General features: G+C 59.1%; 2 protein-coding genes across 3 annotated transcripts; one reads left to right on the top strand and one right to left on the bottom strand.

Moving 5' to 3' along the window:
* Positions 1–3,166: 3,166 nt before the first annotated feature.
* PPP2R5B (protein phosphatase 2 regulatory subunit B'beta) lies at positions 3,167–11,584 on the top strand. 2 transcript variants are annotated; one of them, XM_004383755.2, is made up of 14 exons: positions 3,167–3,452; positions 3,904–4,363; positions 5,001–5,197; positions 5,781–5,882; positions 6,045–6,137; positions 6,266–6,396; positions 7,749–7,808; positions 7,909–8,017; positions 8,697–8,750; positions 8,828–8,878; positions 9,011–9,130; positions 9,974–10,101; positions 10,351–10,452; positions 10,804–11,584. In XM_004383755.2, the coding sequence occupies exons 2-14, from the start codon at positions 4,165–4,167 to the stop codon at positions 10,949–10,951; spliced, it is 1,494 nt and encodes a 497-aa protein (XP_004383812.1). In that variant the 5' UTR covers positions 3,167–3,452; positions 3,904–4,164; the 3' UTR covers positions 10,952–11,584. The 2 variants fall into 2 exon arrangements, with proteins under 2 accessions (XP_004383812.1, XP_023593989.1); XM_023738221.1 differs by having other exon boundaries at positions 3,763–4,363.
* A 248-nt stretch (positions 11,585–11,832) lies between these two features.
* On the bottom strand, positions 11,833–12,557 carry GPHA2 (glycoprotein hormone subunit alpha 2). The gene is made up of 3 exons (XM_004383757.1): positions 12,461–12,557; positions 12,131–12,315; positions 11,833–11,960 (listed from the first exon to the last, which is right to left on the bottom strand). The coding sequence occupies exons 1-3, from the start codon at positions 12,555–12,557 to the stop codon at positions 11,859–11,861; spliced, it is 384 nt and encodes a 127-aa protein (XP_004383814.1). The 3' UTR covers positions 11,833–11,858.
* Between the last annotated feature and the right edge of the window lie 895 nt (positions 12,558–13,452).

Genomic DNA, 13,452 nt, shown 5'->3' with positions numbered 1-13,452 from the left:
CCACAATCAATGCCCATGGAAGCAGCAGTCAAGAAATCAAATGACACATTGCATTGGGCAAATCTGCTGCAAAAGACCTCTTTAAAGTGTTGAAAGGCAAAGATGTCACCTTGAAGACTAAGGTGCCCCTGACTCAGGCCATGGTGTTTTGATCACCTCATATGCATTCGAAAGCTGGACAATGAATAAGGAAGAACAAAGAAGAATTGATGCCTTTGAATTATGGTGTAGGCAAACAATGTTGAATATACCATGGACTGCCAAAAGAATGAACAAATCTGTCTTGGAAGAAGTACAGCCAGAATGCTCCTTAGAAGCGAGGATGGCAAAACTTCATCTCACACACTTTGGACATGTTATCAGGAGGTATTAGTCCCTGGAGAAGGACATCATGCTGGTAAAGTAGAAGGTCATTGAAAAAGAGGAAGACCCTCAACAAGATGGACTGACACAGTAGCTGCAACAATGGGCTCAAGCATAACAATGATTGTGAAGATGGCGCAGGACTTGGCAGTGTTTCGTTCTGTTGTATACGGGGTCGCTATGAGTTGGAACCAACTCCAAGGCACCTAATAACAATAACAACAATTTTTGGAAATAGATTTCCAGGACTTTCTTCCTAGTCTGTCTTAGTCTGGAAGCTCCCATGAAACCTGTTCAACATCTTAGCAACACACAAGCCTCCACTGACAGATAGGTGGTGCCTGAACTTGAGGTACATTGGCCAGAATCGAACCAGGGTCTCCCACATGGAAGAGGAGAATTCTACCACTGAACTGCCGCCGATGCAATGCCTCCGCTCCCCTCACTGGATGACTGGACCCTCAAACAACTTAAGGGGCCTGTCTAGGACTGGGGCCAGGATTCCTGCAGTAGAAAGGAAGGGGGACGGCCAGGCTGTGCCCTGAGGGTGGGTTCCTAGCGGGCCTTCCCACTTCAGATTAGGAAGAAACTCATCTGGGCAAAAACAGCCTGCTTCAGGCCTCAAGTGGCCTTGGGGGAGGCTCTCCCTCCCCCCATGGAGGACCCACCCAGAAGCAGCCCTCCAGGGTTGTCCTCAGAGGGGTCAAGAAGGGTGTGGAAGGCTCATGGAAGGTGGCCTGAGGGCTATAAGGGGACCTGCCTGAGCAGAACTCCCTGGTGGTGTGTCTCATGACAGTCTTCCCGGCAGGTGACCCTCAGGCTGGATGGGGGCTGGAGGGAGGGTGACAAGAAACAGGGCACTTAGGTCTGAGCCCACCAGGGTAGCTTGGGGACAACTATGAGTATAGTGGGATCCGGACATGGTGGGGGTGGAGAAATTTCATCTGCTATATACAGAAAACCATTGAATCGTACACTTTAAATGGGTGAATTTTATGGTATGTGAACTATATCTCACTAAAGACATTAAAAAGAAAACAGAGATTTCAACCCTGCAACAGCACCCACCCCACCCCCGGGCCCAGGACCTTGAATCTATTTTGAAACCCAGTTCAAATGCCACTTCTTCCAGGAAGTCTTATATCTCTTCTCATGTTCCCATCCCACCCCCCAAGTCCTCAAACAGCATACCTCCTTATACAAAGCAGGAGCCACCCATGTCGACCTGGCCTTGAGACCCTCGGAGTCCAGGGCACAGGCCTCTGAGGACTGAGGTGGGGGTTGGAGCCGATGCCCTCTTGACCTAGGCTGGGAGGTGGGGACTTGGCCCCTGGTCCTCCTTTAGATGATAGGCTCCTTCCGGTCATCCTGGGCCTTGGGGTCCTCACCTGGTCGTAGAAAGCTTATCCCCCTACCAAGGATGTGGGAGAGGCTTCCCCTCCTGAGCCTGGGAGATGGGCCAGGAGAGGGAGCATGGGCTCCCATTCGACAAAGGAGGACACTGAGCCCAGATGGGTGAAGCCTGCTGAAGGTTCTGAGCAAGGGGACAGCTGGCAGGTATGGTGGTGCACTCCTGGAGCCCGACCTGGTAGGCTGAGGCGCCTGCTCTCTGTTGCTCTGGCAGGTGGGCACCTTGGGCATGCAGGCTGCCTCCATAGCAGGGAGGATGGCTGGGCAGTTCTGCTGGAGCACTAGGTGGTCACCAGGGCCCAAAGCAGGGGGTGCAGACTCTGAAATGGCCCCAGCCTCTCCCTGACCTCACTGCCTAGTCTCGTTGCCCACTCCTGCTGCTCACTGTGGGCCTGGAGTTGCTAAGGACCAATTGTTCTTCCAGGCAGGGAACTTCGAGGTGGAGATTTCACAGGTAGTGCAGGGGGCTGGGGCTCAGGGATGAGTAAAGAAGGCTGGGGCCCAGGCCCCTAGGACTGTAGGTCGGGAACTCTTGGCTGGAATGCCAAACTCCTGGAGCCCCACCTGTGCCTGGATCCTCCCCCCACCCCCAACGCCGGCGCCCGCAGCAGGGTTTTGAACCAGGGACCCCAGTAGCGCATTTTAGGGACCAGAAGGATTGGGAGGTTCGTCCAGGGAAGCCAGCCTGCCTGGGGTGGCGTGGCAGCGCCAGGAGGACGCCGTCTCTCACGCTTTGCCACTCCAGGGCCGGCCCTTTAAACCTGAGACTATGATGTCACCATAGCCAGCAAGGGACGGGAGGGGGACTGCAGGCTTGAGGATGGACTGCACCTCCCAGCAGCCTCTGGTGAACCACACCCCTCCCAGTAGGCCCTGACTCGTCGCAGACTATTAACCTGTCCAGTGCCGGTTCCCCAGCGCCCTCTGAAGTGTCCGGCTGTTCTGGGGTGAGGGTGGGGGCGGAGTTCCCATGGCGATGGCCTGGGTGGGGGTGGGAGGGTTGGATCAGGGGAATCCTTGGGCCTGGCACAGAATGCTTGCCCGTTTCCTGCCAGTGTGCTGGCATTGCTCCCAGCTTCCTGGTGCAAACTCTTGAGTCCTACTCATTCTCCATGCAGACTCCCTTCCAGAAGCCAGGGGTCCAGCCCCAGCGAGGCCTCCAGGCCACGCGGCTCTTCGGCTTCCAGAGCTGGAGCCAGTCTTCCCCCCGAGTCCGGAGTCCGCACGCAGGCTTACCCCCCACGGCCCCCAACCGGTGTCTGGTCGTCCCCTTTAAGCAGAACAGAGACTACATCTCCCAGAGGCTCCCGGGCCCGCCTGACGCAGCCCCCGCCCCCCCTTGCGGGGAGGCGCGGGCCGGGCGGGGGGAGGTGACTTGATGTCATCCTGAGCAGCTGGGCGCGGGTGCCGGTGCGCACAGAGCTGGGCTCCGCTGCGCCGCGCCGGGTCCGAGTTCCGGACTCCAGGCAGAGGTCTGTGCGCCGCTGGGGCAGCCCAGAGCCCGCCGTGCGCCCGGGCACCGGCCGGGGGCTGAGCTGGGGGGAATGCTTCAGCCCCCTGAAGCCCGCTGGAGAACCTAGGAGCTCCACTGCCCAGCCCCAGCGCCCTGAGCGGCGCCGCTGCCCCCCACCCCCACGGGCAGCCCCTGGAGATTGGGGACCAAAGTCTGGGTTTGAGAAGTGAGTGTACCCCCCCCCCCGCCCCGCACTATGGGCCGACGAGGTTTGGGGGACCAGAAAGGAGAAGCTGAGGTGGGGAAGGGTGCCCGGGTTCAGAGGGGGGTGGCATGGGGAACGGGCCCCATTAGAGAATGTGGCCCCATTAGAGGAGTTGGCTGCAGGGCCAGGGGCCCCATTCTGTAAGGGGCAGGGATGAGGATGAGGTCCCCATTCCAAACAGGGGCTGGCTTGGGGGATCAGGGTTGTTTTGGAGCCAGGGGCCTTTGGTCTGGAAGGGAGACCATGAGAGGGGACTGCATCTCTATTTTAGGGTCTGAGCTGGGGTAGGAGGGAAAAAGAGTCGGCCCTCAGCTGCAGCCTCCCAACACCATCCTTCCCGAAAGAGGAGACCAACCAGCACTCTCTGTATCTCTTTCTTGCTCACCTTTCTGCCTTGACTTCATTTCAAAAGAGCCAAGTGGGAACCCCAACTGGACTCTTTGGGATCCCCAGAAAGGACCTGAAACCTGAGCCATCCTCGTCTCTAGCCTGCCTGCCCCCCAGGACTGGACAGCTGCCAGAGGCCCTGGGGGGGGGGCCCAGGACTGTGATTGTGTCCCCCCCCATGCTCCAGCAGGATGGGCCCAAGTTAGTAAGCCTAGCCTCACTCAGTGACCTCCAGGCCCAGAGGGACCCCTGGGGGCTCTGAAGGCTTGACTGCTGCTGAGCCACCATGGAGACGAAGCTGCCCCCTGCGAGCACCCCCACCAGCCCCTCGTCCCCGGGGCTGTCACCTGTGCCCCCACCCGACAAGGTGGACGGCTTCTCCCGCCGCTCCCTGCGCAGGGCCCGGCCCCGGCGCTCCCACAGCTCCTCTCAGTTCCGCTATCAGAGCAACCAGCAAGAGCTCACGCCGCTGCCCCTGCTCAAAGGTGAGCCGTCCACTGTGCAGGGTCCCCGAGCCCCAAGGAGGGCGGCCAAGGCTGCAAGGGCCCCTTCCAGCCCTGAGACTCCACTGCCCCCGCAGCCCTCTTTGCTGACGCATGGCCTGACTGGCCTGTCATCCCTGGGGGTGGGGCATCTGCCTGTGGTGCCACCCTGGGGGGCAGATCCTGGCCAAGGGTGGGGCTGCAGCCTGGGCTCCAGGAGGCCACTAGCAGTCCAGTCAGCTACTAGGTCCCTGGAGCTGGCTGCAGGCCTGGCTCCTTGCTGTCACCGTGTAGTCTCCCCAGGTCACAAGGTCCAACTGGTTGAGCCAGAGGGGACCCTAGGCATCCTCTGGCCTGAGCCCCCTCCCACTTCTGGCTTCTAGAACAGGGTACCACATATGAGAGGGAGGCAGGCCCCCCAGGTCTGTCTGTGGCCTTGCTGGGAAACAGACCAGCATCTTGCCTGGGTTAGGAAGTTGTGAAGAGGAAGCTGCTCCTCACCTCCCCCATCCCCTGGAGTGGAGGGTGAGATAGGAGCTGTTTGCTCTCTGCAGGGGTCAGGGTGGCCTTAGTGGTGGGAGGACCCCCTTACCCAGAGCCGCACAGCTGGGGCCCTGGCTCAGCGCCCCTCACTCCCCAGATGTGCCAGCCTCGGAGCTGCATGAGCTGCTCAGCCGCAAGCTGGCCCAGTGCGGGGTGGTGTTTGACTTCTTGGACTGTGTGGCTGACCTGAAGGGGAAGGAGGTAAAGCGGGCGGCCCTCAACGAGCTGGTGGAGTGCGTGGGGAGCACGCGAGGCGTCCTCATCGAGCCTGTGTACCCAGACATCATCCGCATGGTGAGCATGGGCAGTGGGCTCCAGGGGGTATACGGCACCCAGCCTCTCGGGGCTCGGGCGTGGGAGTCCTCCTAGTTCCCTGTGTGGGGAATAAATGCTACACTCTTCACTTGGCCTCACGTCCCCCACCTTCTGTACCCTCCTGAGCCCCACTGCCACCCTGCACCCGGCCACTCAGTGCCTCCCAGGCCCGTCCCACCTCCGCCCCTTTGCTCTGTTCTCCCTGAGGCCTAGAGTGCCCTTCCCCATGCCCCTCACCTTCGATGGCCTGGCTCAGGTGCCCCCTCTTCCACAAAGTCATTTGTCAGTGCGCAAGCTGGCAATCTCTTTCCCTGCCCAGGATATCCGTAGGTCGTGCCGTTTCCCTCCTCATCTCCCACTGGACTGCACCTGCCTGGAGGGCAGGGATGGTCTCACCCACCCAGGTCCCCTGCCCTGGGCCGGGGCTGGCTCATACTAGGTGTCCAGTTCATGATTGCTCAAGGAGTGAAGTGCTGAAGTTGACCCCTTAGGACTCTGGATGAGGGACCCCTGGCTTCCGCCTTCACAACTCTTCCTTAAAGAACCCCACTCTGCTTCTCAGATCTCAGTGAATATCTTCCGGACCCTGCCACCCAGTGAAAACCCTGAATTTGACCCTGAAGAGGATGAGCCCAACCTTGAGCCTTCGTGGCCTCACCTGCAGGTACAAAGGGCTGGGGAAGGCAGGGCTCTGAGCTTCAGAAGAGACCCAGGAGAAGGGGGTGGCTCCTCAGGCCCTGGGGTGTCGTGTCAGGGCCATGGGGCAATTGAGTGAGCGTGGGAGGCTGTTGCAGATCGCACCTTGTTATTTGTCTTCCGCCCGCAGCTGGTCTATGAGTTTTTCCTGCGTTTCTTGGAGAGCCCAGACTTCCAGCCCTCTGTGGCCAAGAGATATGTGGATCAAAAGTTTGTCCTGATGGTGAAGTGGGGAGCCCAGGCTGGGGAGGGGGAGCACGGGGGCAGGGACAGGCTCTCTGAGGGGTGGGAGATAGTATGGAAGCCATCTGGGGTGGGGCTCCTGCCTGACCCCTAACCTTCATCCCCCAGCTCCTGGAGCTGTTTGATAGTGAGGACCCCCGGGAGCGTGAGTACCTCAAGACCATCCTGCACCGGGTCTATGGCAAGTTCCTGGGGCTGCGGGCCTACATCCGCAAACAGTGCAACCACATCTTCCTGCGGTGAGCGCCTGCTGCCCGCCCGGCGGAGACCTGGGCTGGGGAGGGGAGAGAAGAGACGCAAAGGCCCTTGAGCTGTGGGCCCAAGTGGAGCTTACCAAGGCCTTCCATGCATGTTGATGCTATAAACCCTGTGTGGTCAGCAGGGAAAGCGGGATATTTGTTTTCATTTTACAGATGAGGAAATGGAGGCTGAGAGAGATGAAGCGGTTTGCAGGGAGTAGGTCAGTGCCAGGGCCTAGGATCTAAATCTTTCGAGTCTTTTCATGCCTGGTCCTAAGGACCTAAAGGAAGACATACTTCTGCAAATGTGTATTGAGCACCCATGTGTGGACCACGTGGCTCTGGAGCTAGATGGCCTGCGTTTGAGTTTGGGTCCCGTATCGGGTGAACTGGAGCACGTCCTCTTCCCCCAGCTGGTCTATGACTTTTGGCTGAAGCTCTCTCCTAGTTCCTCATCTTGAATGGGGATAATGCTCATGCTAACTCAAGCACAGCTGTCAAGATGAAATGAGGGGAGGCCTCCAAAGCACTCACTTTAGCTCCTGCACTGAGGCTGGGACTCTCACATTAGCTCATGTCATTATTAGTCACAGAATAGGTGAGACATGATCCCTGGCCTCCAGAAGCTCGTAGTCCATTCAGTTCTCGACTTATTAACTTTGAGGCAAGTTTCATTTGAGTGTAAACCACTTTCATTTAAGCTCTAAGCCTCAATTTCTTCATCTGTGTAGTGGGTCCAGGAGTCCCTGGGTGATAGCAAATGGTTAACATGCTTGATGCTAACCAAAAAGTTGGCAGTTTGTGTTCACCCAGAGGTGCCTCAGAAGAAAGGCCTGGTGATCTACTTCCAAAAAAATCAGCCACTGAAAATCCTATGGCGCACAGCTTTACCCTGACACACACAGGGTCGCCATGAGTCGGAGTCGACTTGATGTCAACTGTGTTCTTTTCACGAGTCTAATATACCCTGCCTCCTGGGATCAATTTGAGAATTTATGGTAGAATAGATGTGCTAAGTGTCTGTCATTCTTCTGTTTGACTGGCAAGAGGAGTGGAGGATGTAGGCTAAGGCCTGCTGATTGGGTGGGTAGCAGGTAGTGAGGGGTTAGGTGATGAGCTGGGGTGCTTCCTAGAAGGGAGGTTTGAGTTGGGACACAGAGTGGCAGACGGTGGCTGGGCAGAGAAGGGTGTTTCAGAAGTGGGTATGGAGATTAGTGGGGCCTGGTTTGGGCACTGGGTTGGCGGAGAGCGGGATTAGCCTGAGGGAGGGGTGGGCGGGCAGGATGGCTGAGAGGGGCCGGGCCAACCTGATTGCTCGAATCCCTTCTTCAATCTCCTCTTCCTCTCTGCAGGTTCATCTATGAGCTTGAGCACTTCAATGGCGTGGCCGAGTTGCTGGAGATCTTGGGAAGGTGATTTTCCCTGGGCTTGAGCTGGTGCTTCTGGGTTCTGGGAGGAGGGATGGGGGCCCAGTCCCCTGAGCCCATCTTCCCTCTTCTGCCCACTCCTCAGCATCATCAACGGCTTTGCGCTGCCGCTGAAGACAGAGCACAAGCAGTTTCTGGTCCGGGTCCTGATCCCCCTGCACTCCGTCAAGTCGCTGTCTGTCTTTCATGCCCAGGTTAGGCCCAGGCCTGGCTTTGCCAGCAGGCAGCTCCGCACAAGGGCAGGCAGCTGTGTGGGGCCCGGCAGGCTAGCCTGACTCTCAGGCTCCCCCACACCCAGGCACCAGCCACACTCAGTCACCGACTCACGGGATCCTCTCCCACTGTCGATTCCTTCACTGATGCTGGTCCATCTCCCTTAGAAGGTCCCCACTGACCCTTCAAGGCTGATCTCAGATAGCAGCTCTGTGAGGCCTTCCCCAGCCCCTCCCTCCCTACCTGCCCTAGCAGAATAAAACTCTTCTCTTCTAGTCCCATAGATTGGGACGTTGGATTCTACAACGAAACTTCGTGCGACGTTGACGAGAATTTGCTGAGGGTTTCCCGTGGGCTCACTGTTGTATTCCCAGCACGCTGAGCACATTGCTGGTCCATCCTAGGTGCTCAGAAAAGGCTGGTGAATCAGAGCATACAAGACAGCACACGGGCCCTCGTCTGGGCCCGTCCTGGGTGGCCAGTCCTTGGCCCTGGTCCTCCCTGACCTGAGCCCTCACCTGGGCCCGTCCTGCGTGGCCAGTCCTTGGCCCTGGTCCTCCCTGACCTGAGCCCTCACCTGGGCCCATCCTGGGTGGCCAGTCCTGGGCCCTGGTCCTCCCTGACCCCAGTCTTCTTTCTCCCCCCACCCCCACCCTGCAGCTGGCATATTGTGTGGTTCAGTTCCTGGAGAAGGATGCCACCCTGACAGAACACGTGAGTACCTCTGGGAGGGGGGGAAGGTGGGCCCCCACCTCTGCAGGTCTGACTCCCTTCTGCCTCAACCCTCATAGGTAATCCGGGGACTGCTCAAGTATTGGCCCAAAACCTGCACCCAGAAGGAGGTATGGGGAAGGGCTCTGATGCCCACCAGAGGGGGTTGGAGGGCCCAGCGTTTAGAGGGCAGTCAGGTGTGCGTGTGTATCTGTGTGGGCGGGATGTGAGCGCTGTGCCTCTGCCCTCACCTCTCCCACCAGGTGATGTTTCTGGGGGAGATGGAAGAAATTCTCGATGTCATTGAGCCCTCCCAGTTCGTGAAGATCCAGGAGCCCCTCTTCAAGCAGGTGGCTCGCTGTGTCTCCAGCCCCCATTTCCAGGTATGCGGCAAGGACAGGAGGGGATGGAAGGCGGCGTATGGCCAGGGAAGGGTGGCTGGTTGACCTAACACAGCTCCGTCTGCTCTCAGCTTTTCCTCTGGTGGGCCTAACAATGGGGAGACGCTGAACTGGGGGTCAGGGGACCTAGGGTTGAGCTTCAGGTCTGCCACCCACTGGCTGAGGGAACTTGGGCAAGTCACTTCACCCCTCTGAGTCTGATTAGCCTTCCTCGTCTATAACATGGGCCAACAATGATCTCTTCCCAGGGTGGCGGCGGGGGTGGAAGAGATCGTGAGTGTAAGTGTGTTTGATAAGTAGGAATATGCTTCAGAATGGGGTGGGTGTGTTACCACTTTTCCCCTTTTCCTAACGGCCCTTAAATTTTACTTGTCCCACTTCAGGGCTGGCCAGGCTTCCCACACCGTCCAGGCTGGCTGCTACCCATGGTCCCCTGCATATATGTGCAGACCTTCTCCTGTTCTTAGGAGGCATAACTTGGTGGAAGTCAGCCCTTCCTCACAGTAACTCTAGTCCAGTACTTTATTGAACCCCACAAGGCCCAGTGTCTCGTTGGATACTTGCAACAGCCCTGTGGAGCTAGGCAGAATTGGCCCCAGCTTAGAGACAGCTTGAGACTAAGAGGTTAAATGCCTTGCCCAGTGTTGTGTGGCCAGTCTGCAGTGGAGCTAGGATTTGCCTCTGAAGGTTCCAGGGCTCAGATGAGTCCTGAGGATGCGGGAGGGGATAGGGAGCCCTGGGTTTTGGGGTGAAGGGTGGACAGCGACCTTATGCACACAGAGAAGCTACTGCCAGGCTCTCCCTCTGTTGTCTTGCTTGGCCCAGGTTGCAGAGCGGGCTCTGTACTTCTGGAACAACGAGTATATCCTGAGCCTCATTGAGGACAACTGCCACACTGTGCTGCCTGCTGTGTTTGGGACCCTCTACCAGGTCTCCAAGGAGCACTGGAATCAGTGAGTGCCAGGGCTTGACCTAACCCACAGAGACTGGGACCAGGGCAGGCCAGCCAGGATCCCGGCTTACCCACAGCTGGAGAGGGTAGGAAAGGCGTCTGAAGGTGGTCGAGGCATTGGTGAAAAGGGCAGGGAGAGGGTAATGCTTGTTGGGTTCCGGGCTAGTCGGCAAGAAGGCAGTTGAGACGAGTGAGTGGGGGCAAATTGAAGTTGCTCTTATCCCCTTATTCCTCTCTTGACCCTGCCCAGAACCATTGTCTCTCTGATCTACAACGTGCTCAAGACCTTCATGGAAATGAATGGCAAACTGTTTGATGAGCTCACAGCCTCCTACAAGCTGGAAAAGCAGCAGTGAGTGTCAGGGCTGGGTAGGGGGAGAGGGAAGGAGCAGGAAGGTTTCAGGAAACCCTAGAGGACTCCCCCAGGCCCCACCTGATCAGACGTTTCAAGTCTCTCCCTCCTGTTCCTGCCACATCCTCAGAGAATCCTTTCACGTAGTTCTTCCGACCCCCTGTAGCAGTGGTGCTCCCTTCACCCATGCTGCAGGCTGGGGTCACCTCTCCTTGGCGCTCTCTGCCCGCAGTGAAGGCCCCTTAGGAGGCACAGTTCCTGCCTTTCCCTCTTCAGCTGGGGGCTGGTGGTGAGGGAGGCTGGCCTGCAGGCGGGGCCCAGGACAGCGGTTGCCTCACCCTCTCTCCCCAGGGAGCAGGAGAAGGCCCGTGAGCGCCAGGAACTGTGGCAAGGTCTGGAGGAGCTACGGCTACGCCGGTTACAGGGTGCCCAAGGGGCCAAGGAGGCCCCCCTCCAGCGGCTTACACCACAGGTGGCTGCCAGTGGGGGTCAGAGCTAGACATCCCCACAGAAGAGAGCGAAGCCCTGAGCTACCAGTCCCTCCATCCCTTCTCCTGCCCAGGGGCCCAGAGACACACACGTACCCCTGGCCTGGGCAGATGGGCTCTGAGGACACCCTGCCTGGCCCGAGAGGGCAAGCTTTCACTGGGAGGAGAGGAGGAGAAGAGATGGTGGTCTTGGCAATGGAACTCAAAGGCCCTTGTGGCGGGACTTGACCAGGACAAGCTTGACCAGGAAGCTGCCATCAGGGATCCGCCCTGCTCGCAAAGCTGGGCTCCAGACAGCTGCAGGCAGGTTCCTGGTCCTGCTCCCGGCCCCGGGCGAGGGGCTCCTCCCTGTGCCTGCCCCTACCTCGTGCCAGCGCGAGGTCCTCCTCACCCCACCATGGGATCCATGGTCTATTTATTCTGTCCCACTTACCCCTACCACAGACACGGTCCTGGGCCTGGGGCATCCTCTCTCCCTCCCCTCCCTCGCCCTGTATGTCCGCGTCCCCTTTTTATTTATTGGGCAGGGGGAGGGGTGAGGGCACAGACAGGCAAGAAGAGATTCCCAGTGTCCTGGGGCAGGGGGGTCACAGTAATCATGGTCTAGCTGCCTTCCCCTGGCTGGGGTGGACTCAATAAAGAGACAGACTTGAACTGCTGGCTTTATTTAGCTGGGGAGGAGCAAAGGGGGAAGCAGGAAGACTGGGCAGAAGGGCCAGGCAGAGACCGGGAAGGGGCAAACCCCTCTCTTCTCAGGAGGTTAAAGGGTTAGAGCTGCCAAAGCCCCTCCTTTAGAAAAACCCCACAGCAAGTTCCTGGCAAGGCTGCAACTCCTTGGAGTTCTCTGGCCCCAGAGGCGTCTTTCCCACCAGAATACCCAGAGTGCTGCCCAAGGGGAGGAGGAGGGGAAAGGAAGGGCTAGTAGCGCGCAAGGCGGCACATGTCACACTGACAGGCCCCGGCCGTGAAGATCTCGAAGCCCTCCTGTCGGCTCCCCACACACTGCAGCTGCACCTTCACCTGTGGGGAGGGAGGCCGCCTTCCAGTCCCCTCCTGGGGCATCTCGGGCCCTGCCAGTCCCCTCCTGGGGCATCTCGGGCCCTGCCAGTCCCCTCCTGGGGCATCTCGGGCCCTGCCTCCTCTCCTCCCCCGACGCCCCAGCATAGCCCCCTGGGCCCAGGCCTCCTCACCTTCTTCAGGCTGCTGATGGTGCAGCACTGCGAGACGGAGGTGATATTGTGGCGGTAGCCACTGGCCACCAGCACCGAGTGCCGGGAGGGGAAGGCACTGGACTCACAGTGGCCCACACAGGCCTGCGCCACATGGGAGCCCTGGCAGGTGCCTTGGCGGTCACTTCGCACTGTCACGTTGAAGGCTAGAAGGAGAGGCGCGCCCAGCTGTGGTCTGTGCCCCCGTGAGGCTCTGAATAGGGCGCTGCCCGCACCATGGTCCAGGCCACCAGCTCCTTCCTCCCACCAGAACCCCCGCTCCTCCTAGCTCTCTGGTCCCAGGTTACTCACGGTGCAGGTAGCAGCCTGGGATGGAGGCCGCCCGAGCCCAGCCTTCAGTGACCACCAGGACCAGCAGGCAGAGGAGCAGGGTTTGGGGGGATGCCATGGCTCCTGCAGCACAGTGGGGAGATCTGCCTGTACCTGGGTGTGCAGATGGGAGTGGGGACTTTTAACGCAGCATGCTCCAGGTGAGGGTGCAAGGGCTGGCGAGGCACGCCTGTGCGCGGCTCTTTCCTGTGTCTACCTGTGGGTGTGTGTGTGTCTGCCTGTGGTGTCACCAGTGTGGCTGGGTCACCCACTGTGCAATGATTCTCCCTCGGAACTGTCGTCACACGCTGCAGCACCAGCATCTCCCTCCCTCCAGCGGATCGCAGTCCCGGCCTCCCCAGCTCCTCCTGCCTTGCTCACCCTTCCGAGGTAGGACCAGAGTGGCCGTGTCTCTCTGTGCCTCCTGCTGGTCTCCAGACTGGTGCTGGCGCCCCTCTGGGTTTTTTACTTGGAGCGTTGGGGAGCCACGCCCTCGTGGAGCTCAGCTTTCACTTTGCCTGCCTCCCCAGCCAGAGGCTCCAGAGCAGTCCCACCGGGGAGAGCCTGGCCTTCTCTGAGGTGTGGTCCAGGTGGCTGGCTGCCTGAGGTCAGGCGTGGAGAAGGAGAGGTCAAGACCCTGGGATGAGCTGGGGCCAGCCGGGTCCTCTGCTACGCGGCCTTGGGCAGGATGCTTCCCTGTTCAGGGCCTCGCCGCCCCCATCTACCAACTACAAACGCAGCCCCAAAGAGGAAAGGGACTGGGGAAGGAGACCCTTATGGACACAGGGCATCATGCTAGTGGAGTCTCCTGAGGCTTGCCTGGTGGCAGGCTTGGGGAGGTGGAGAGGGGTCCCCAAAGCCGTTTCAGTGTTTCACTTTTACAGTGTCAGCTGGGTGAGTTCTCATCCTGTGTGTCAGCTACAAAGGGGCTCTAAGCTGGAGGGTCCTCCTAGTCCCTGGCATAATGGGACCTG

Source organism: Trichechus manatus, unplaced genomic scaffold (genome assembly GCF_000243295.1).
Source record: "Trichechus manatus latirostris isolate Lorelei unplaced genomic scaffold, TriManLat1.0 scaffold00113, whole genome shotgun sequence".
NCBI classification, from domain to species: domain Eukaryota; kingdom Metazoa; phylum Chordata; class Mammalia; order Sirenia; family Trichechidae; genus Trichechus; species Trichechus manatus.
This window is presented reverse-complemented; position numbering and strand designations above follow the sequence as displayed.